We start from the raw sequence: 23,306 nt of genomic DNA, 5'->3' as shown, positions 1-23,306 counted from the left end.
CCCAAGTCCTTGGGCCCTTGCATGCATCTCGGAGACCCAGAAGAAGCTCCTGGCTTTGGATCGGCACAACTCCAGCCGTTGCAGCCAACTGGGGAGTGAACCAGCAAATGGAAGACATCTCTCTCTCTCTCTCTGCACTTCTCCTTCTCTCTCTGTGTAACTCTTTCAAATAAATAAATCTTTTTTTTTGTTTTTTTTCTTTTTTTTATTAAACTTTTATTTAATGAATATAAATTTCCAAAGTATAGCTTATGGGTTACAATGGCTTCCCCCCTCCCATAACTTCCCTCCCGCCCGCAACCCTCCCCTTTCCCGCTCCCTCTCCCCTTCCATTCATGTAAAGATTCATTTTCAATTCCCTTTATATACAGATCAGTTTAGTATATATTAGGTAAAGATTTCAACATTTTGCCCACATAGCAACGTAAAGTGAATAAACTACCATTGGATTACTAATTATAGCATTAAATAGCAATGTACAGCACATTAAAGACAGAGATCCTACATAATTTTTTTTTCAAATTAATTAATTTTCTATGCCATTTCCATTTTAACACCAGGTTGTTTTTTTTTTTTTTCATTTCCAATTCTCTTTATGTACAGAAGATCAATTCGGTATATAATTAGTAAAGACCTCATCAGTTTGTGCCCACACAGAAACACATAGTATAAAAATACTGTTTCAGTACTAGTTATAGCATCACTTCGCTTTAGACGACACATTAGGGACAGATCCCACATGGGGTTTAAGTACACAGTGACTCTTGTTGCTGATTTAACAATTTGACACTCCCGTTCATGGCGTCAGTAATCTCCCTAGGCTCTAGTCATGAGTTGCCAGGGCTATGGAAGCCTTTAGAGTTCGCTGACTTTGATCTTATTCCGATAGGGTCATAGTCAAAGTGGAGGTTCTCTCCTCCCTTCGGAGAAGGGTACCTCCTTCTTTGATGGCCCCGTTCTTTCCAAATCTTTAAAAAAAAAAACTCTTTCAGATTTTGTATGTCTGAAAAAGTTTAGTTTGAAATATTGTTGCTTACTAAAAAAGATTTTAAATTGCAGTTTGAATATATTGCTAAGATTATTTTTATTTAATTTTGCTAGAAAACAATTCTCAAATTTAAACGTAATCATTTGAAAATATTTTTTAAAATTGTGTTCTTAAAAAAATAACATTTCATAAATCCCAAAGTGATTAAGAGATCTCTGGTACTATCACATGGAGTGCCAAAATTTAGGTTATAAAATTCAGTGAAAATATTTCATCTCAAAGATTTCTGCTTAAAATTTTTATCAAGTTTGGGATCAACTTTTAGAGGAACTTTAGATTATAAGAATTTCATTTTCTTAACTTAAACATTTATGTCAATGTTATTAAAGTCATCATCTAAAAAGTGAATATGATTTGTCATTTGGTAAATCTGGAGAATTGGCTCTCACTGTGACTCAGTAACCTGATGTAGCCAATGTGTATAACAGCAGAGGGCAGTAAAGAGTTAGTGGCTCTGCATGGCCACATCTGATTGCCCATCTGTGCAGTTTAGTATTCATGTACCTTCTCACTAGTACTATTTATTTATTCATTTTTTAAGAGGATGTCTCCATCAGGTTTCAAGGTAATTCAAATTCATAATCTCAGGTGTGACTCTGAAGTAGATGGTTTTATGAATTTCACTTGCTATAAAATTATAAATGAAACCTAAGGCTTCAAAGGGATTAACTTAGAGAGGAACTAACAACTTTTGGATGGCTTTGAGTTCACGTGATAGGAATCATTCTGCAATGCTGTCCACCTGCCAGTGGAACATTCCCAGCTGTGTTCTTGGCTTAAACAGTGCTCTGAGGCTTGGAAATAGCCCCACTGATCCACAATTGAGGATCCACAGAGAAAAAGGATACACTTGGCCCTTCCCAATGTGGGAAGATGCTAAATCAAGTACATCTTTATGTCTCGCACAATTCCCATTAATTGTTGATTGAGAATAAGCCAAATCTGTTCGTATTTCCTGAGTCCATATATGCAAAGTTAAATTTAAATGAGCCTGGCAACACTGTAATTACAGGGATTATTTTAGGAGAAAAGATATTCTCTTAAACAAGGTTAGGGGAAAATATGTTTAAGATATGATGGCAAAATAATCCCAGACCTTATGCCTGACTTAAGAGACATTGTTTTTACTTTTCTGTTACATCCTCAGAAACTAAGGGGGTAGGTATTTGGCACAGCAGTTAAATGTTGCTTGGATACCTGTATCCTATATTGGAATGCCTGGATTCAAGCCCCATTTCTGCTTCCAACCCCAGCTTCCCTCCAGTGTTTGTCCTGCATGGCATCAGTGATGGCTCAAGTACTTGGATGTCTGCCACCCACATAGGAGACCTGGCTTGAGTTCTGGGCTCCTAGCTTCAGCCCAGCCCAGTCCCAGCTGTTGCAGGCATTTAAGGAGTGAACCAGTGGATGGGAGATCTCTGCCTCTCTGCCTTCAAATAAATAAAATCAATACATTAGTTAACAACAAACAAGAACCTACTAGGGTAACCTATTACACGGTAGGTAACCAAGAAATATTGGGAGAACGAAAAATGAACATTATTGTGAGTTCAAAATAATAGCCTGTTTTATAGATAGAAAAGTTAAGCTCAGTGACAGGAAACGACTTCCCAGAATCCTGCAGTGGAGACATAGCCGATGCGGATTGTACAAGAGGCTGTGTGGTGGAGGTGAGGTTGGGTGAATCCCCAGGGCTTTGGAGCAGCAGACCTTCGTGGGCGGCCACCTCCGCAGCCTCCTCCAACTTCTAAAGATGCTACAGGGGGCAGTCTGGTAGACAACAGGACCCATGCTCAGCTTCCCTCAAGGCCAGGCAGATCCTGAACACGACAGATGCAGAAAACAAGAAATGCCTCTGGCACCTGGGAAAAGAATTTTGGTGCTCCCCATTTTGACTGACTTGAGGAAGGCCTATGGTTTTTCCCCAGATGTTTTCTAGACTCCCTCACCTCTCACATGAGGTTTTTTTCCTTGTCTTTCTACTCTCCAGTGTCTAAGGGATTAATAAGCCCTAGAACCTCTCCCCAGGCCAGCACATCACTTTTCATCTGAGTGGTGGTGAGGCGGCAAACACCTGTGAGATTGAGTTAGGAAAGGGGAAGAGTTGGACTTTCTTGGCAGTGGAGCATGGACTTTATGAAGCAGGACCACAGCTCATGTCTCCTGGCAGCAAGGGATCTGGAAACAGCCTGCTTGGCCACAGGCTGAGACGCTCAACCTTTATGTCCAAGGGGTGTACTTATGAGAACAGTGGTTGGGAACTGGCCTATTTGCATTTGGGGAGAATCTCACAAACATACTTTGTTCTGATCAGAACTTGGGGATCCCTTGAGCAAAAGAGATAAATGCTCTGGATGTGTACAACCCTAACTATGGAACTGCTGGGACAGGGATGTTTCTGAAAGTGTTTGACATGATAGTGATGGCTCTATTTTAAGCTAACTTTTAAAATTCTAAAATGGAAAGCATTTTATCCTAATTTTCTTTTTTTAAAAAGGTTTATTTATTTATTTGAAGTCAGTCACACAGAGAAGGAGAGGCAGATAACGAGAGAGAGAAATCTCTTCCATTCACTGGTTCACTCCCCAGATGACCACAACAGCCGGAGCTGCTCCAATCTGAAACCAGGAGCTTCTTCAGAGTCTCCCACACAGGTGCAGGGGCCCAAGGACTTGGGACACCATCCACCACTTTCCAAGGCCATAGCAGAGAGCTGGATCAGAAGTGGAGCTGCCAGAACTCGAATTGGCGCCTATACGGGATGCCAGCACTGCAGGCAGTAGCTTTACCCGCTATGCCACAGTGCCAGCCCCCCTAATCGATTTTCATAGCACATGATCATAAGCTCAAATTTCACAAGCTAAAGGATCTTGAGTAAATTACTTCATTTCTCTCAGTTTCAGGTGGTTTATTTTTGCTTTTGTTTTTGCCAAAAGAATTAAAAAAGAAAGTGGATTAACTGTATCAGTGCCTAACGTGTATATGTGCCCCATAAATGTTAGCTTCCATGCCCAGGCCAATGACACACATTACATACTTCAGAGAGTGAAGATAATAATGATGATGATGATAGTAACGAAGACTGTTGAGGATACTGAATTCCAGTGCTCGGGTCTTCTGTCCAGGAATGAAGCATTTACCTTTCCAGGTGAATTGGATGGAAAATTGTACAAGGAAGTACACTCCCTGTTTAAGAGCTGGACCAGGACTGTGGCATAGTAAGTTGAGGATCCACCTGCAGCACCAGCATCCCATATAGGGTTCAGTTCAAGTCCCGGCTGCTCCTCTTCCTATCCACCTCCCTGCTGTTGGCCTGAGAAAGCAGTAGAAGATGGCCCAAGTGCTTGGGCCCCTGCACCTATGTGAGAGACCCAGAAGTAGCTCCTGGCTCCTGGCTTAGGACTGGCCCAGCTCTAGCAGTTGCAGCCATTTGGGGAGTAAATCAGAAGATAGAAGACCTCTCTGTCTCTAACTCTGTCTTTAATTATAACTCTCAAGTAAAATAAATAAATCTATAAAAAATAAAAGAACTAGGGATATAATGTAATTATAAGGACTATGAAATTGTACAGTGATTACTAGAGACTATTAATATTTTGCAGAAGTAAAAGAAAAGCTGAAACTGATTAATCTTCAATTATAGAAGTATGAAACCCAGAAAGTCTCTCTGGCAGACTCATATCCTACAGCCACAGAATAGAAGAAGCCAAGGCTCAAGGCCAGAGTACAAGAGAAATAGAACTCCAGACAGTTGAACTCTCACTCTAGGTATGTGTGCTATGCCAAGGTCAGGACCCTGGATGGGAAGTACTGGAACCTGAGATTTGGGATGGATATATCCCGATCAAAGCACTTGAAAATATTCTTATGAAAGATCTGGTCTATTCCATCCAGGCAAACACTTCTGACTTGCCTAAAGATCATGCAGAGATGCTTGCCTCATGATACAACACTGACCCCTGATCAGGATATACCCCCACCTCTCTTACCACTATATTAATACCTAGGTTTACGATAGGCCATAACCCAGATGAGTGAACAGTGACCTAAACTTCGGCATTGGCATAATGGCCAGTGGGGGCAGTGGGACAATACCCTCTTCTCAAAGGAGCTGTAGGTCCTAGCCCACAACATGGACCTCAGGATCCAGGAGATGACAGATGGGATGGGGTTCTAAGTGTGCTGGATGGGAGATATGGAAGGTGGAAGGACATGGAATATAAAGCTAGATAAGGGGAAAGTTGTTGATAGAAGAGCACTTTCTCATGAGATAGATTTTATATCCTGGAAAGGACTTAGAAGATGCTGCTGTTAATAGGATGCTAAGATAGCTCTTACTCAACCAAGCAGAAGTCTTCTGCCAGATATGGGATATCTCCTGAAGAATATTAATGTGTCTTACATACATGATATCTGGCCCTGTATCTTGCAATTCTGTTCTTTTGCATCCCTATTTAAGAACTTAAAACAGTTTGCATTTACTTGGGATAGACAGTGATATACATGACTAGACTTGTTCCAAGACTATATTAATTCTTCCACTCTCTGCCATAATATAGTCCAAAAAGAAACAGATCATCTAGACAGCCCAAATAACCTAGAGTCAGCCATTTATATCAATGACAACACACTGATCCAATCAGATAAGAAGTGACAAATGCATCAGGAATCTTGGTAAGACACATGCACTCCAAAGATGAGATACAAAGCTTATAATGATTCAGGGCTCCAACAAATCAGTGAAGCTTTAGGGATCAAGTGGTCTGGATGTGCTGATATGTCCTCTCCAGAGAGAAAATAGGACACAAGTAAAGTGCATGATCAGGTGACCCAGATCCCTATGTGATCTACCAGTGTTGCACTTCTGTCCCCTCCTTTGTTCATTTTAATGGCCACTGTGGGGCAGGATCCCTTATGATCAGTTGGCAGAGAAAGAGAAACTTGGTTCACAAATGGTAGGCTCAGTATATGGTGCAAGCCACAAATGCTGCAGTTGCACTAAATCCCCACTCAAAGGTAGCCATTAAAGACAGTGTTGAGTGGGAAATCCTCCCACTAGGCCGAACCTTGTGCAGTGTACCTGTAGAAGGTAAACACAGACTCAGAGACATGAAAAAAAGTCTTGACTGATTGGTCAAGGGCTGACAGAACAACAATTTGGAGACAGGAGACAGAAAAACTCTGAGAAACAGGCACGAGTATGAATCTTTGGGCATGATGTGAATCATGAAGATCTATGTATTACATGTCAAAGTCCACCAGAGAATATCCATACATCTAGGCCTCCAGCTAGAAGATTTGGTCAACAGGCCAGTGGATTTTTAGATACCACCATCTACCTTAACCATCAATGCAGGAGTAGAGGTTGTACATAATCCCAGCAGCATGGACTCCAACTCACCTGATCTGACCTAGCTACTATTGCACTATTGCCAAACATCAATTACTTGGTGCCAGACAAAATAATCCAGGAGACACACATAGAGGCAACTAGACTGTATTGGCCCCATTTTATCCCTGGAAGGACTATAATTCTTTAGTATAAACATATTCTGGATATGAATTTGCCATTCCTGCTTACAACCCTTCATGCAATACTGCTCTGTGGCTGGCCACTCTCCCATGTTAGCAATCTGCAGGAAGAAAAATCCACTGAACTTTTACAAAATGTGTGCTTGTGTCAAGCTCTGTGTGAGCTCCCAAGGATGAACAGGCAAACAGGCCCTTGCTCCCAGTCATTTAATAGCTACCATGAGCTTCTTCTGTTCTTGGGGCAAGATAGGAAAATCGCAAGCATTAAAATCATTTCACAAGACAATTTGATTAAGCAAATAATGAGCTCATGTGACTAATTCAGGGGTTCCTTTGGGACTGGGGACAGAATCATTTATTTCCTTTGATGACCTGATCATAAATGAAACATACTTATCCTATGTTGATCAAATAAACAAGTCTTATTGATAAGTAGCATCTCAAGGCATTTGATGATAAAAGTAAATAAATAAAACAGAATAAAGTTTGGACTTCAAGCTTTTACTTTAGAGATCGTGTGTGCTGCCTTGCCATCCTGCGTGACTCACATTAGACTGGGAGTTTTCGAGCCACCCAAAAACAATCAGATTGCTCTTCAGTCCCACACCTCCTACCTCCCATCTCCCTGCTATACCCTGAGAAGCTACAAAGACCACAGAAGGCTTAATAGAGGTAACATTTTATGGGAGCTTTGAGAATCCCTCTCCATGAAATACAACATTAACATAGACTTCCTTTTATTACTCAGCCCTCCAACCTGCACCTGCCTCTTATCTTAGATGCAGACTTCTCATTTCCCTGTTGCTACAACTTTGCTAATTTGTTTTCCCTCAGTCCTCAGAGCTTATAGCCAGAAAGCATGAGTGACAGGAGCCACAGTGTGCATTTCCCAAGGGCCAAACACCTACATGTACTAAGGGGCTAGTCTATTTTTAATCATATTGGGGAAACTGAGTTTAGGAAACTCCTTAGGAATGGTGAAATTCATCTCAGGAGAGCAGAGAAAGCCAGACCACCACGATGATAACATCAAGGGGCAGGAGAAGAGACACTAGTGGCTACAGAATCTGTACACAGCAGGGCTCCTGGCAGCAATGGGTTGGGAAGAAATAATGATCCTAAAGGTCTAATCTTAAAGCTCTGTTTGCATAGTAAGCATGCTGCTTGTAAAGCCACCACAAAACCAGAGTTAGAGAAACCAAACACCAAACACCGGAGTTAGAGAAAAGATTTATGGTCAGATGGGGGAAGCCCAATGGGCTGGGGGGAGAGGATGAGAGAGTAAGAGACAGGGCAGTCGAGAGAGAGAGATCAAGAGAGAACACGTGTGTGGGAAGCAGGTCCTATTAAACCTTTGCAAGGGGCAGGGAAACAGGAGCAGCAAATCCCATAGAGTGGAGGGGGGGAGGGGTGTGTGGAGCTGGCACCTGTGGTTGGACCATCTGGTCAACTGGCTTCTAGCAATGGCATGGAGGATAGAGCCTATGATGGTGTCTGGGTCGTAGATTGTGCCACAGATAAGACCTGTGCCATTTTACTAACACTGCTTTCATGTAAGATTGCTTACTATAGGTAAGAAGGTAGAAAATTTTTGTGAAAGTTTCTATCCACATTTCAGAGGAAAGTGAAAACCTCTCTCTCTCTCTCATACACACACACACAATTTTGAAATTAGGTCATCTTTGGGATCCCTAAGGAGAAGTAGCCCTGCAGGAGAAGATGGAAAATTCTAAATGTTGAAGGATCAAAGATCAAATTAAACTGGCACTATGAAAGGAGGCTCTTGTGTGAATTATTGCTGCCCTCCCCAGAGCTTTGCATTAGCATTGGGACAGACTCCAGATTGCAGGAGCCAAAGGAGAGAAGAGGCAGTGAGCTAGTGCAAAGAGTGAGCTTGGACTGTTCTTGCAAAGGTTCCAGGAGGTGCGAGCCGAGTGGTGAGGCTATAAGCTACCCAGCACGTGAGTAGTGTGGAAGAACTCGTGTGTATTGAGCAGTGTCATACCTTATGTATGTGTGCATCACACAGATTTATATATTTAGTCCTCACAGAACTCTACAAGATGAATGACAGCATGTGCATTTTGCTCATGGATAATATGCATTCTGAAGAGGTTAATTCTCTTGTAAGAGGAGTTAGAACCCAAGGCCATTTCCAAAGTTCTGTGCATGAGAATCAAGGGAAGGCTGACTGGTTGCGATTTCAAGAAAGACAAGGCTTAAGCCTGTTTATAGGTGGAAAGGAGCAAATCCTTCCCAACTCTGTTCTCAAGCATCCCTCTCTCTGAGCACCCGAACTCCTAGTCTTTACTCCCCCAGTGCTTGGGTCTGAGAAAAGAGATTTAGGGCTGCGTGGGGTGATTGCTGAGGTCAGTGGGAATCAAAATGACCTCTGTCAGCTTGTTCTGTCCACAGGACAGGTCAGATGCTAAAAAGTGTATTTCTCACTGTCCATGTCTGATTGGCCTCAAAAGTTGGCTTTTTGTTTACTGTATCAGCAAGTAGAATTTCACACTGAGCATGGGCACTCTTGCTCCAACCATTTTCCACAGGGTTATTTATATCCCTTCCCCCAAATCCATGTGGCATTGTGGTTGTGTGGCTTGAATTATCTCCCAGGTGATAGGTCCCACACCACACACAGCCCAAAGGAGCACTGGCCAGGAACATGATCAGGTCACACAGCACACTGGATACTCTGCTCCCCTCAAGAAGACACTTTTCAACGAAAGTGTTCTATCCTATGCCTCTGCCCAAATGATACATAGATAAACTTTATTTTTTCCCATGTCCTTTATTTTACTACCTCACCACCTCTCGAAACGCAGAGTGCCTGGTACAGATTGTAAGCCCCATGTCCCAGCTGAGAAAGCACTTAACATCACAAACCCTTATGATGATTGTCTAATGGCTGCAGCTGGAATTTATTTTCCCCTGACCTCTCTCTTACCTCTACCTTCAGCCTTCAGATCTGAATACACATGAAGTTTCCTGGGATTGTGGGAGCTCTGGGGAGGCATGGTTTTAGGAAGCGTGGGAAAAAATACACACATTGAGAATTGGATTTGGTGCCAGGTACCATGTTAGCTGATTTGCCTATCCCAGTTCGTTAAGCCTCCTATACCCACTCTAAGTTAAGGTATTGAAAATCATAATTAGTAAAGTGAAATCACCTACATAAGATCAGAAGTTAAGGTGAATGTAGTGGGAGCACCACGCCTGGCACCAGCTTTGCATGGTGTCGGAGCCCAGGCCTGCCCCTGAGAATCCCACAGTGTAGGATGGGTCCCACCTCAGTGTAATCTGACCGAGTTGTCTTGATCCCTGCAAGGTATGCTTCCCACCTGGCCTTCCAACCTGCAAGGCAACTGGGGAGATTTAAATGAAATCCAGACTTGAAAGATGCTTGGCCCCAGAGCGCCACACACCTGCTTTGTATTATGTGCACCTGAGGGCCTGCCGCCTTTTGAAGATCAAGTGAAACAACATGAGGTCAATTTCTCTCTTCAGTGATGCTGTCAGTTGAGCACCTGCTGCCTACCCCTGATCTCTGACCTAAAGCCCTGAGACTCACCCTTCCTTTCTACTCACCCTGCAAATATGGAGAACATATTTCCTTCCTCCACTCTACTGTGTATTCACTTCAAAACTCTTCACTGTCCTATGACTGCTGGGAAGTCAAAGTATACACAAGCACTCTTCACGACAAAGGAAACGTAAACCTGCTCACTCAGAATCTGAAGGGCTCCTTGGATGGGCATAAGAATCTGGAAGCAAGCGCTGAGAACCAAGAGAGCCACCTTCCGCCTGCTACTCCATGTTTGATCCCAAGGCAAGAAATTCACCTTCTGTGTGCCTCTGCTGCTCACCTCTTAAAGATCCTAGAACGGTCCTTTGCAGAGAAGATAAATGACACCACATACTGTCATGTATGTCTACCTTGTGACTCGGCTGGGTTCTGATCCCAACTGCCTTCTCACTAGCTGTCGTGGCTTTAGGCAAATCACTTAAGCTTTCTGAATACAGGGGTTTGTTCTTTGAAAAGCAGCAAAGACTGCCTTGAGAATTATAGAACACATTTCAGAGAGAGGCAGATTTATCATGGACTCACCTCAAGCTGGTTCATTACTGAAGTGCAAAAACAACCGTGGCATAAGGCAGTTCCACCTCTCTAAAGTCCTCAGCCCATACCTCGGCTGTCAGAGTGTGTGTTCCAATGGTTTCATCATGAACCCTAATTTCTTTAGCAAAGACACATCTTGAACTGGTCAAGAGCGAAGTGACTTTCTCTGACCAGCAAGCAGGTGGCCATTCCATTTCCAGCCTCAGCACTGACCTCCTGCTGCCCAGGAAGAGGGAGTCAGGAGAAGGGAGGGTCAGGATTGGCCTGATATCACTCAGCCCTATTTAAAGCCTCCTTTAGGCTCCTGCAGGCAGCGTGGAAGTGGATGCAGCTGGGGGAATGAGTTGTGGTTTTTTTTTTTTTTTTCTTTTTCCCTTTAAAGACCAACACAGACACAGCTGTTGAGCAAAATGCCGCCTCTACAGAAAAATCCAAGCCTCAGACCCTTCAAGCAGAGGAAGAGCCTAGGTAAAGCTCTGGGGCAGCTCTCTGGGTAACTTGAGAGGCAGGAGAGGATGCAGCTTTCTCTAACTGTCCACTTATCCTTTTTTTTTTTTTTTAACCCCCCCCCCCTTTTTTTTTTTTTGAGGCAGAGTTAGAGAGAGAGAGAGAGAGAAAAGTCTTCCTTCCGTTGATTCACCCCTCAAATGACTGCTATGGCCGGTGTGCTGCGCTGATCTGAAGCCAGGAGCCAGGTGCTTCCTCCTGGTCTCCCATACGGGTGGAATCCAGCATCCCAACCGGGACTAGAACCTGGGGTACCAGCGCCACAGGCGGAGGATTAGCCAAGTGAGCTGCGGCACCAGCCACTTATTCTTTTCTACCTGAACTCTCCACAGCAACCAGACAAGAGGAAGTTGCTGGAATCCGGGCAAAGTTCCTAAACAAGATCCCGGTAAGACTCGCTGTCCTTCCCCAGAAGGGCCTGCATCTGTTCTTTGAAGAAACAAAGCCCAGCTAATGGCCTCCTCCTCTCTTTTGCAAGTCCCTAAGATACTGGAGGCTCTGAGTCACATTCTTGGGCACCTGCCTCAGGAGATTCCCATGCTGATACTCTTGGCAGGTGATAGTGGAGCGCTACCCCAGAGAGAAGCTCCTGCCCCTGCTGGACAAAACCAAGTTCCTGGTTCCTCAGGAGCTGACCATGACCCAGTTCCTCAGCATCATACGGTAGGTAGCCCAGCAGACACTGTGTGTGTCTGTGTGTGTGTGAGAGAGAGAGAGAGCGCAAGAGAGAATTCTGCAACTAAGTTTGCTTTCTTTGGTTGGTATGTGGGCATTCCAGAAGAAAAAGGGGTTGAGATCTTTTGGTGACTCACTCATCTTTTAGATTCTGTTGTGCCCTAAAAAGATGCTGTGAGAATTATTCTATTTTAAACAATTGGGGAGAACCCCTTAGACAACAAGCAACAGACTGCAAGAGCTGCCGACATTTCAAAAAATTCCCTAAAGTAGTTCTGGCTCTGGAACTCATCCAGAAGATCCTCCTTCCAGATACTGTCTGAAAGCCAGTCTGCACGTCCCTGGCAGAGAGCAGCACCTTTCCTCAGGGTTTGCGTTTCTGGCAGACAGGGAACTGTTTGAAAAGCAAAAGGTCCCTGCCCTTCTTAAAGCTTGAGAGGGTTAAGTGGTGTCACCTGATGCATGAATGCAATTAGGAAATGATTTGTGAGTAAATACAGCCAGTGACTAAGTCTTCACCAGGTTAAAAAGTCTGTTTGGAGGCTGAATAGCCACTATTGCCTGTTGCTTTGAGGGCTCACTGTGAATGAATGAGTGTCTTCGTTTTCTTTTGTTTCAAAGAGTTGTCAAAGTTTCCAAGTTCATTGTGAAGACAGGTGCCTAAAGAGATATCAAAGTCAGGAGGAGATCCCACTGTATCAGTCAATCATTAGGTGACCCCTTGGGGATGGAGAACCCTTTTTCCTCTTTCCAGTCACTGCCTGTGGCTCCCAACCTACATCCTCATCCTCATCCATGTTTATTGAGCACCAACTGTGTTCTGTGTGCCTTCTGGACTCTGTAGAGCCAACTGTGAACAAAATAGACAATAATGCCTGTCTGTGGCCTTCTCCCCCTTGGGGATGCCCAAACACTCATCAAAAGTGAGCTTGTAAAATGTAGGAGATAGGTGCAAGCTCGGGCGCAGGAACTTTTCCAACCCAGCCAATGGCAGTATTCCCATCCCTAGTACCACTCTTCTCCCACCCCCACCCCACTGCAGAATGGTTGCTTTTTACCCAAAGGCACTGGACAATAGCCAGAACTAATACCTTTTGGGGTTCTTTTAGGAGAAATTACCTGAGTATAAGTTGAATCAGATTCCAGTCACTCCCCATGTCCCATTTATGTTTGATTTTATCCCACATCGAGAAAGTTCTGAGAGTGCAGTGGGAAATTGTGTCTGTTTCACTAATTAGAGCAAATGGAAGTGTGTGGAAGGTGAGACTGAGCCTTCCTGTAGGCACCTATATTGATTCACTGTCATCACTGCACACTGAATTGGAAGTCTGTTTACCCCTGACATTTAAAGGATGTCCAACTAAGCCTTGCTCCTTCTCCATCTCCTCGGTGTCGCTGGCAGAGGAGAAATGGCAAGGTGAGGGAAGGGCACATAGATCCTTTCCACGCCTCTTTAATTGTGAGACGCTGGGAAGATAATGCATCATTCTTGCACCCTTGGGGAAATAGCTTTCATCGAGACCTAGGACTTATTTGCTTAGCATTATTGTGTTGGTATTCGCCTTAGTTAAAAGTGGAATGACCTCATCCTTTTGGCCCAACTGGGAGGCCCTGAGGATCTTAAAGCTCCAGCGAAACAGCTGTGAGCAATTCAGTTGTCTTGCACATCCTGAGACTTCAGATTCCTAAGCTGCTTCCAGGTCAAGTCTCTCACTACCCTTCTCCCCTTCCCAGGAGCCGCATGGTCCTGAGGGCCACCGAAGCCTTTTACCTCCTGGTGGACAACAAGAGCTTGGTCAGCATGAGCATGACTATGGCAGAAATCTATCGGGACTACAAGGACAAGGACGGCTTTGTCTACATGACCTATGCCTCCCAAGAGATGTTTGGCTGCTTGGAGTCAGCAGCCCCCAGCAGTGGGAGCAGCCATGGGAACAGACCTGAAATCCCATTCAGCCCATGTCAGGAGAAACTTGTCCTCTGATGGATGCAACAGACACTGTCAGAGGCACTGCTCTTGTGTGCATATGTTGGAGGGGATTGGGAAGCAGGGATGCATGGGGTGATCGGCTCCACCCAATGACTGCAAAGCTGTGGCCCTCCCTGGCTCACATTCTTTGTGCTTTCTGTTCTTACTTTAAGAAAAATGTGAACTGCTTTTGCAAGTTTTGTAAATAGTCACTTTCTTCTAAATACGAAATGATGAGCTGTGCAACGGTTTTGTGACATGAGCTGGGGATGTATCTTAAGTGTTCCCTGTTGGCGGAGGTGGGCAGGCCCTTGAGGAGTTATTTTACCCCGACCTGTGGGCAGCTGTAGAGCAGCTCTGGCCTATGGAGCCAGGTGAAGTCAGAGGGAACCATGGCAAGCTCACCTAGGGGTGCCCTGACCTGTGTCTTTTGAGAGATTATTCTATTTCCTTGGCATTTACTCTATGTGGTTATTTTTATTTCTTTTGTTAAGCTGTGCTACATATTTATGCCAAAGTTGAAACTTCTCAATATAAAGCCATTTAAACAATTTGTTTACTATGTGTCAAGATTCATTCTATGCAATTTCCTTTTCACAAATCCATGGTTATCTATTGTCAACCATCATTTTACAGATAAAGCTGAGACCCCAAACCAAGAACCATTTCCGTATTCACACACCTGGGACTTGAGGTTGAGTATGGCTGTAGAAGCCATGCTACTACTCTTCTGCTAGGTTCCCTAAGACTCAGTTACTCTTCTTGAGGAATCCCTACCAGATCCTTGAGCTATGGTGTTGAGTGATGCTAACACAGCTTGCAGGGGAGCCTGAGGACGACTAAGGGGTGCAGTGGAGCTCCATGAACGCACTCATAGTGGAGTTCTCAGCAGCAACAGTAGAAACAAGTACCCCAGGTCCTGCTTGCAGGACTTTTTTTTTTTTTTGAGATTTATCTATTTATTTGAAAGGCAGAATTACAGAGAGGCGGAGACAGAGATAGAGATCCTCCACCCAGTTGTTCACCCCTGAAATAGCTGCAATGACTGGGGCTGGGCTGATCCAAAGCCAGGAGCTTTCTCCGGGTCTCCCACATGGGTGCAGGGGCCCAAGCACTTGGGCCATCCTCTACTGTCCCCCAGGCCATAGCAGAGCGCTAGATCAGAAGTGGAGTAGCCGGATCTCAAACAGACATCCATATGGGATGCTAGCACCATAGGCAGTGACTTCACCTGCCAAGCCACAGCACCGGCCCTTGGGACACTAATTTTATAGAAAGTGTGGATAAAAGTTTTTCTAGGAAGGAGTTTTATTTAATCATCTTCAGCAAACATGGAGCATTTACTATTTGCTGAGCACTATTCTGGGTTCTGGAGATACAGCACTGAACAAGATAGGCAAGGTCTCAGGCCTCATAGAGTTCTCTTTAATTCCAGCCAGGGAAGATGATATTCAGATACTTAGGAGTATAATAAAGAAGAAAAACCAGAATGACTGATAGATGGAATAACTTTCACTGGGACCAAGTGATGAAGTAAGTGGAAGTCGAGTATGCCAGGCAGAAGGAAGGGTGGCTGAAGGTTTGAAAGTCTGCAGAGCTTTGCAAACAAGATTGTACAGTGGGAGTGAGAAGTTAGGCAATCTCTGTAGGACCCTGTGAATTTTGTTAAAGGCTTTGGACTTTAGTTTAAATGTAGGAGGATGGGAAAAAAGGAAGAGAGAAATTTCATTGAGATACAGAAAATGTGTGGGCTCACTCAGGTTCTTCAGCAGTGCTGGCCCTAGCATATGCCCCAGCTCCCTCTGGAGGGTCTGCGGTTCCCTGCTCCTAGCTGCTCCAAGCTGGTCTTTCCCTTTCTGCCATGCCAGCTCTAATCAGTTCCCCATCATCCTTCATCCCCCATCATCTTTGTCATACACCAAGTAAAAACATTGTCTCACAGACTCGTTCTCCAGACAGATCCTTGTTGTTTCACTGATCCATTAATATTCTTCCCACATAAGTATACTATGATTGACACTGAGCTTGATGAGGGATCTGTGGCCCTGGACATTTACCCAACTGCCCATGCCCAGTGATGCTCCTCTTGCCCTCAGCTTCTCCACTGCCTTGGTCTTTCTTGAATCACAGGATCTTGGGATTGTCATCATACTGCAAGGAGAGAGGACCTTGCCTGGGTTTGTAGCTAGATGGCTCTTGTATTTTGTTTGGGCTCCAAGATCCATTTGATGTAGCTTCCCCTCATATATTAACCTTTCTGTTTAACGTATGTGATGTTAAGGATGGATTCAGATGTCTTGTTTAGGGTGGGCATTGTGTTACCAGCCAAAATTCAGTGCATAAAGCAGCCATTTTGTTATGCCCATGAAGTCTCTGGTAAGGGAAATGCAAAGTAGCAATAGTTTGTCTCTGCTCTATGACATCTGCAGACTCCACAAAAGACCTGAAAAGCTGGGCATGACTCAGAGGGCTGAGACTGAAATCATCTGGAGGCTGCTCGTTTACTTTCCTAGACTGGGATGACTCAAGGCTGGGTCCAGCTGGGACCAAAGACTGGCAGAGCTCCAAGTGACCTCTCAGCTTGACAGCTGGGTTCCATGGAGCATCCTCAGAAGGAGCAGCTGGACAGCAGATGATCCAAGAAAGCCAGACAGAAGCTGGCCTGTCTATACGAGAAGGATTTCAATCATTTTCAATCTGGATATTGTCCTTTTATTTTTGTATCTATACAGCTATATTATTGGGAATGTATACTTCTATGAATTATGATCACATTTCTTTGAGGCCATTCATAATTTTCTATTGATTTTTATTATAGTAACTCATTATATGCCATGTGTATTAAGAATAAATCCTACTTCCTGTTGATAGTATCTATAGAAGTTTTTCTCACGTGGATGCTTTTTATGTGATCATTAGCTCAGTGGCTTGAGGCTCACAATGTGACTAGACTCTCCCTTCTCCAACGTGATTAGAAATATACAATCATCCTGCATTTACTTCTCTCACTATGCTTGCATTATGTTTACACTTATTTGAACCAAATGAAATTTAAGAAAGTTTTCAGTATCAATTTTTTTCACCTGCCATACCTGAGTTTACTAAGCATTCAAATTGTCACACATGAATTTACTGAATAATCTCCCTAAAAGTTCCTTAAGAATGTGAACTTGACTTGGGGAGAGGGGCAGTATTTCTCATGGCTCCTAGCAATAATAAATACACTTTTGGTAGTTGGTACTTAATGATAATTAAAAAAAAAAAAAAACAGCAGTGTTAACCTCAGAGGGAGAACCCAGGACTGTGGAATTTTGCTGAGTGTTTTCACAGACTGGGTGGTGGGGGTGGGCAACCTATTGCAAAGCTTTAGTTACTCTCCTCAAGTCATAAAATAAGTGAGGGCTGTTAGTGAAAATGGTGCCCTCTCGTCTGAGGCACCATCTTATATCTTGGGTGCCATTTTAGACTGGCCCAGTCACCATCTTGTACAGTAAGTTTCGGTCTCAGTTCCTAAGTTCAGCCTGGCTTCCTAGAAGTCAGGTGACCAAATGGCCCAACCACAAGTGTCAACTCCACCCCCACCCTAACAGGATTCGATGCTCCCACTTCCTTATCTCTGCAAGGCTATAACAAGCCCTGTTTTTCTACACAGGTCCTCTCTCCCACCCTCTCTCTCCAGCCTGTCACGTTCCCCGCCCCCACTGACAAAACCTTTTCCCTTCAGTGTTTGGTATATTTTGTGGTGGCCTTTAGAGGGCTAGAAGGAAAATGCAGCTTCTTATGTCACCACTAACATGGGAGTTATAGATAACCCCAAATTCATTTGAGTGCCTGAATTGGAGGGCAGCAAACTGACCTGTCAGCAAACAGGTTCACAGACTATTTGACCCAGAGCTTATATTTATAAATAAAGTATTGTTGACATGTAGTCATGCCCACCAGTCTCTAGAGCTTTTTTGCTAAAATGACAGATTTGAGTAGTTGGCGAAAGACCACAGCTGAGGACTGCAAAAAGTTTGCGGAAAAATGGAATCAAAAGCGTATTTAGTACAAAATACTTTGAAATCCATGCATATGCAGATAAAATCTTTTATAGAAAATGTTTGTTGACCCCTGCTATGGGATTATAGTAACAGTTCTACCCTCAAGATATCCTGGGAGGGGAAGGGAATAGGGGATAAATCACAATAGAGTCTTGTTGCGGTTGTTTTGGTCCTGCATGAGATAAGAGACTTCCCAAGTCTATTGGATTTACTGGTTCTGCACTGCCAAGCCCTTACCTGAAGGTAACACATATGGTCACATCCAAAGTCCTTCATAGATCACATATTTTCAAAGATTTCTTTTATATTTATTTATTTGAAAGTCAGAGCTACACAGAGAGAGGAGAGGTAGAGAGGGAGAGGGGGAGAGAGGTCTTCCATCCACTGTTTCACTCCCCAGATGGCCACAACAGCCAGAGCTGTGCCGATCTGAAGCTAGGAGCCAGGAGCTTCTTCCGGGTCTCCTCTGTGGGTACAGGGGCCCAAGGACTTGGGCCATCTTCTATTGCTTTCCCAAGCCATAGCAGAGAGCTGGATCAGAAGAGAAGCAGTCTGGACTAGAACTAGCGCCCATATGGGATGCCGGTGCTTGAGGCCAGGGCTTTAACCAGCTGTGCCACAGTGCCGGCCCCGATCACATATGTTCTTGATCATGGCCTTATCATCACAAGTCTTCTCCATGCCCCTTCATCCTCTGTTTTCTTCTAAAATATGTATAAGTTATTTCTAGGTGTGTACTGTTTTGTATCACAACCAAAAGGAACCAGTTGCACCTATTTCCTAGGAAACCCTCTTGGTGGGAGGACATGATTTTCCGTGGCAGTTAGACCAGGTCTAGGACAGAATCTCCCAATCTTTACATGACTGAGATTTGGGCAAATAATTCTCTGTTGTGGGAGGCTATCATCTGCACTAAGAGATGTCTAACAACATCTATTAAATAGATGCCACATTTCCCCTTATAAAAATACTAAATATTTCTCCAAACATAGCCAAATGTCTCTGAGGGACAGTTGGTGTGGTAATACAGCCCTCTGTAAGAACCAGTGGTCTACAGTCTACTCAGTCTCCAAATGTGGCCTGTAGACTTGTAGCATCAGCATTACCTGGGGGCTTGTTAAAAATGCAGCACCTTGGGGCTGGCGTTGAGGCACAGAGGGTCAAGCTGCTACCTGCAACATGGGCATCCCATGGGGCACCAGTTCAAGTCTTGGGTGCTCCACTCAGATCCATTTCCCTGCTATTGCACCTAGGAAAATAGTGAAGGATGTCCCAGGTGCTTGGACCACGGCAGCCACAGAGAGACCTGGAAGTAGCTCCTGGCTCCTGGCTTCAGACTGGCCCAGCTGCAGCCATTGCAGCCATTTGGGTAGTGAACCAGTGGATGAAAGGCCTCCCTCCCCCTCCCTCCCTCCCTCCCTCCTTTCCTCTCTGTCTCTCTCCCCCCATCTATAACTCTGCTTCTCAAATGAATAAAAAGATTAATTTATTTTAAAAGTCTTTTTAAAAAAATGAACAAATATTTCTTGACTTCTTTGTATCTACTTTTTTTTTTTTTTTGACAGGCAGAGTGGACAGTGAGAAAGAGAGACAGAGAGAAAGGTCTTCCTTTTGCCGTTGGTTCACCTCCCAATGACCGCTGCATGCGGCCGGCGCACTGCGGCCAGCACACGGCGCTGATCCGCTGATCCGAAGCCGGGAGCCAGGTGCTTCTCCTGGTCTCCCATGTGGGTACAGGGCCCAAGCACTTGGGCCATCCTCCACTGCCTTCCCGGGCCATAGCAGAGAGCTGGCCTGGAAGAGGGGCAACTGGGATAGAATCCGGCGCCCCAACCGGGACTAGAACCCGGGGTGCTGGCGCTGCAGGAGGAGAATTAGCCTATTGAGCTGAGACGCCGGCCCTTTGTATCTACTTTTCCAAATAGATTCCTGTTTATATGGGGCTAACAGTGAACTTGCCAAAATATAAAACCACAAGTGAAGGGATTTTAGTGTCCAAAGAACCTTCAGACATTAACAAAAAACAATTATTTAGATCATAAAATCAGACCAATTAAAGGGGGAAAATAATGAATAAATGCAACGTTTTTGGTGATCACATAGGCTCAGATTTCCTGACAAATTTCTGAAAACCTCTCCAAAAGTTTAAATCAAGGAATTACCCAGGTGAGCTTGGAGGGGTATAGGGGTATGACTCCATGAGTTTAGGGAGGTGGGGTTATGTGCATAGAAAAGAGTGAAACTGTCCCTGCTTTATTCTAGAGGGCTAATTACATTATAATTGGATTTCTGATTAGATTTAGAGTTTAGAGTTTAGATTCTCTCTATAAGAGAAACCCCATCTCAGATTAAGCTACCATTATACAACTAAAAAGAGATTTTCTAAAGTTACCCTGAGACAAAGGCCCTATAAAGACTATTCTTTATTCTCATATTCAGGAGAATAATTCACTGAACCATTTATATCCTGGCCACCAAGTATAACTTAGATATTTTCCTTTAGCTCTAGAGTAACTTAGGTTTTCATGTAACAGAAATTAGTATGTCCCTGGCTACAGATCTCAGGAGAACTGTTAAGTCTGGGTTAAAGTTAAACCTGTCATTCCTTAAACTACTGGAAGATTAAAATATATGGCTTTATTGTCAACTTTGAGAAAACTATAGCTCCATCAAATCAGCTATGGGTGTTTCTCAATCTGGATCATCTCTGTCCTTCTGCTGAGGTCCCTAGCACCAACCTCCAGCACCACACACGAGCCTCCACTGGCTAGGGAAGTGGTGAAAGTCTTGATTGGATCCATTGTTAGGAAAATGGTGCAGTCTTATCTATGGCACATTCTACACCCTGACACCATCCTAGGCCCTACCCCCTGCCGCCATTGCTGGAAGCCAGGTGACCCCATGGCCCAACCACCTGTGTCAAGCTCTACCCCAATCCTAATGGGATTCGCTATTCCTACTTCCCTGCCCACCCCCTGGAAAAGGGATATCAGACCCACTTTCCAGACACGTGCGCTCTTTCTCCTTGTTCGCCCCTTCCCTCCGGTCTGCTGGGTTTTCTCCAATAAACACTTTCCCTTACTCCGGTGTCTGGTGTATTTTGTGGCAGCCTTATCATCCATTGTTTCGCTCCTGGGGATCAGCTGCTCTGGGGGCTCTTGTGTTCATGCAAGAAAGAATTCAGATGTAAGACACGGAGTATCAGAGTACTGGTAAGCATGCTAGCAAAGTTCAATGAGGAGAGTACACCTCACAGACCAGGTGGGCTTCTCAGTAAAGAACTCAGAGCCCAGTCTGCAATCAAACTGGTGTTTTTATGGATGTTGAGTGTGGGCCTATTTCTTCTCCCCCATACTCTTTCTGGGATGTTGCTGGGTGGAGGCCTTAATGGCTGTGAAATCCCTCCCAGAACTTCATAATAGCCTCCTTGATGAAGGGCAGATGAGATTCCCCTAAACTGCCTCCAGGAGAGGGCTGGGACCAATCCAATGGGGTTATTGAACAATGGCACAACTTTTGATATGTAAATGCTGATTTGCTTCCAAGACTTGCCACCTTGTTCCATCACACAGAAATTTCCATTTTTTTCCTGCTCCTCTCAGACATATAGGCTCATGTCTGCCCAGCTACAGTTTCATTACAGAGGAAGGACAGCCAAAGGGACAGGATGATCTAGAACATATTTTGGAAGTATTTCCTGTGTTTCAGAACTTTTTAAAATATTTTATGTCATCTTATTTGACTCAAAGAAATGAATTTAGTTTAACTTTGTTTCAGACAATTGACATTCCTTTTGTAAACACTAGTCATTTTACATAGAGGTAAAAATTGTCGAGGTAACATTCAGGCACATCATTTGGCACATAATTTGGTTAAACCAAATTTATGCTTTTATTAGAACAAGGGAACCTTAGCCATTCAGAGGGCTCTGACCCAGACTCTTGAGCTCACCTTGAATAAGCAACTAGAGGTCAAAGGCAGGAGAGAAAGTGGGATTCTAGCGAGGCACTGTTCCTCACAAGTAACCTACCAGCAAAAAAACTGGATTTCAGATAATCCTCTAAGAGCCAGCCAGAAATTGCCCTAGAGCATGAGTAGGGGATACTTTCTCCAGAACCTTCTCTCACAGGAATAGGGCTAGGACTTGTAGACAAATCTATACCTCACTCTCTAGAAAATTTCTTTTCTTTCTGGTTTGGGGACATTTCTAATTTTTGGTTTCATTTTCTTTTTTCATTTTCTATCTGGTTTATATTTGATATGGATTCTGCAGTCCACCAGAACAATCGAAAGATGTGGAATATCACCTGTTTCTGTAAGCTTTGGTTAACAAAGAAAACTGATTTTCAGTAGCAACAAGGTTCACGACTCTTTCAAGAAAACTTTCTCATTTTTGATGGAGTTAGCTTGCCATTGTCTTATTGAAAATTAGCATAGCCAAGAAATAATTGAATCAATGCAAGATAAAATGAGCAGCCAGTGCTGTGGTATAATGGGTAAAGCCGCCGCCTCCAGTGCCGGCATCCCATAGGGCGCCAGTTCAAGTCCCGGCTGTTCCTCTTCCAATCCAGCTCTCTACATGGCCTGGGGAAGCAGTAGAAGATGGCCCAAGTACTTGGGCCCCTGCACCCACAAGGGAGACCTGGAGGAAGCTCCTGGCTCCTGGCTTCAGATAGGTGCAGCTCCAGCCATTGTGGCCAACTGGGAAGTAAACCAGCGGATGGAAACCCCACCCTCCACCCCGTCTCTCTCTGCTTCTCCTTCTATGTGTAACTCTGACTTTCAAATAAATAAATACATCTAAAAAAAGATAAAATGAAATTTGAGATTCAGTTTTTAATATGAAACATGATGCAAACATTTCTTGCAGTTAAGTGCATGGCACATGTAAGTGCTCAACAAATATTTACTAAATGAATAAATTATTTTTCATTTCCTGTGATGATGAAGTGAGATATTCTACCTAAAGAGCATGAAGGAGCCAGTGTATTCCCCTGAACCCAAAGTTAGACCCCTAGATTGAGTGAGTTGGTGACAGACACAGGGCTTGGCCCCAGGTCATTTCATGCAGCCACACCACTAGCTGTTTCCAATAAGCTTGTGCAAGTGCGCAGCCTTAAAATACTTAATCAAACCAAGGCACCAGTTGTCAGACCTTTGCTCAGTTGTCAGGGACATTGAGACATGCAGGGCTGAGAATTGAAAAAACATGTGCAGAGCTATAGGTAGATAGGTTTTTTTTTATATAGTCAGCAACAGCAATAGCAGCATAGGTGACCATAACATGGTGGCAGCAGCCTACAAAGGCTGGCTCCTTTTATACATGGTTACAAAATAATGGCCATTAGCCAAGTAGTTACCCAGCAGAAAATATATCAGCCTTACTAGACCTGATAGGGGATAAGGCCG

The 23,306-nt window shown here is 44.0% G+C and overlaps 1 protein-coding gene across 1 annotated transcript; it reads left to right on the top strand.

The window, feature by feature from the left end:
• Positions 1–11,113: 11,113 nt before the first annotated feature.
• LOC133773450 (microtubule-associated proteins 1A/1B light chain 3C-like) lies at positions 11,114–13,869 on the top strand. The gene is made up of 4 exons (XM_062210793.1): positions 11,114–11,171; positions 11,543–11,598; positions 11,767–11,873; positions 13,620–13,869. Exons 1-4 carry the CDS (start codon positions 11,114–11,116, stop codon positions 13,867–13,869), a joined length of 471 nt encoding a protein of 156 aa, XP_062066777.1.
• The last annotated feature ends 9,437 nt before the right edge of the window (positions 13,870–23,306 follow it).

Source organism: Lepus europaeus, chromosome 14 (assembly GCF_033115175.1).
Source record: "Lepus europaeus isolate LE1 chromosome 14, mLepTim1.pri, whole genome shotgun sequence".
In the NCBI taxonomy this organism is placed as follows: Eukaryota; Metazoa; Chordata; class Mammalia; order Lagomorpha; family Leporidae; genus Lepus; species Lepus europaeus.
Note: the sequence above shows the minus strand (reverse complement) of the source record. Positions and strands in the feature narration are given on the sequence as shown.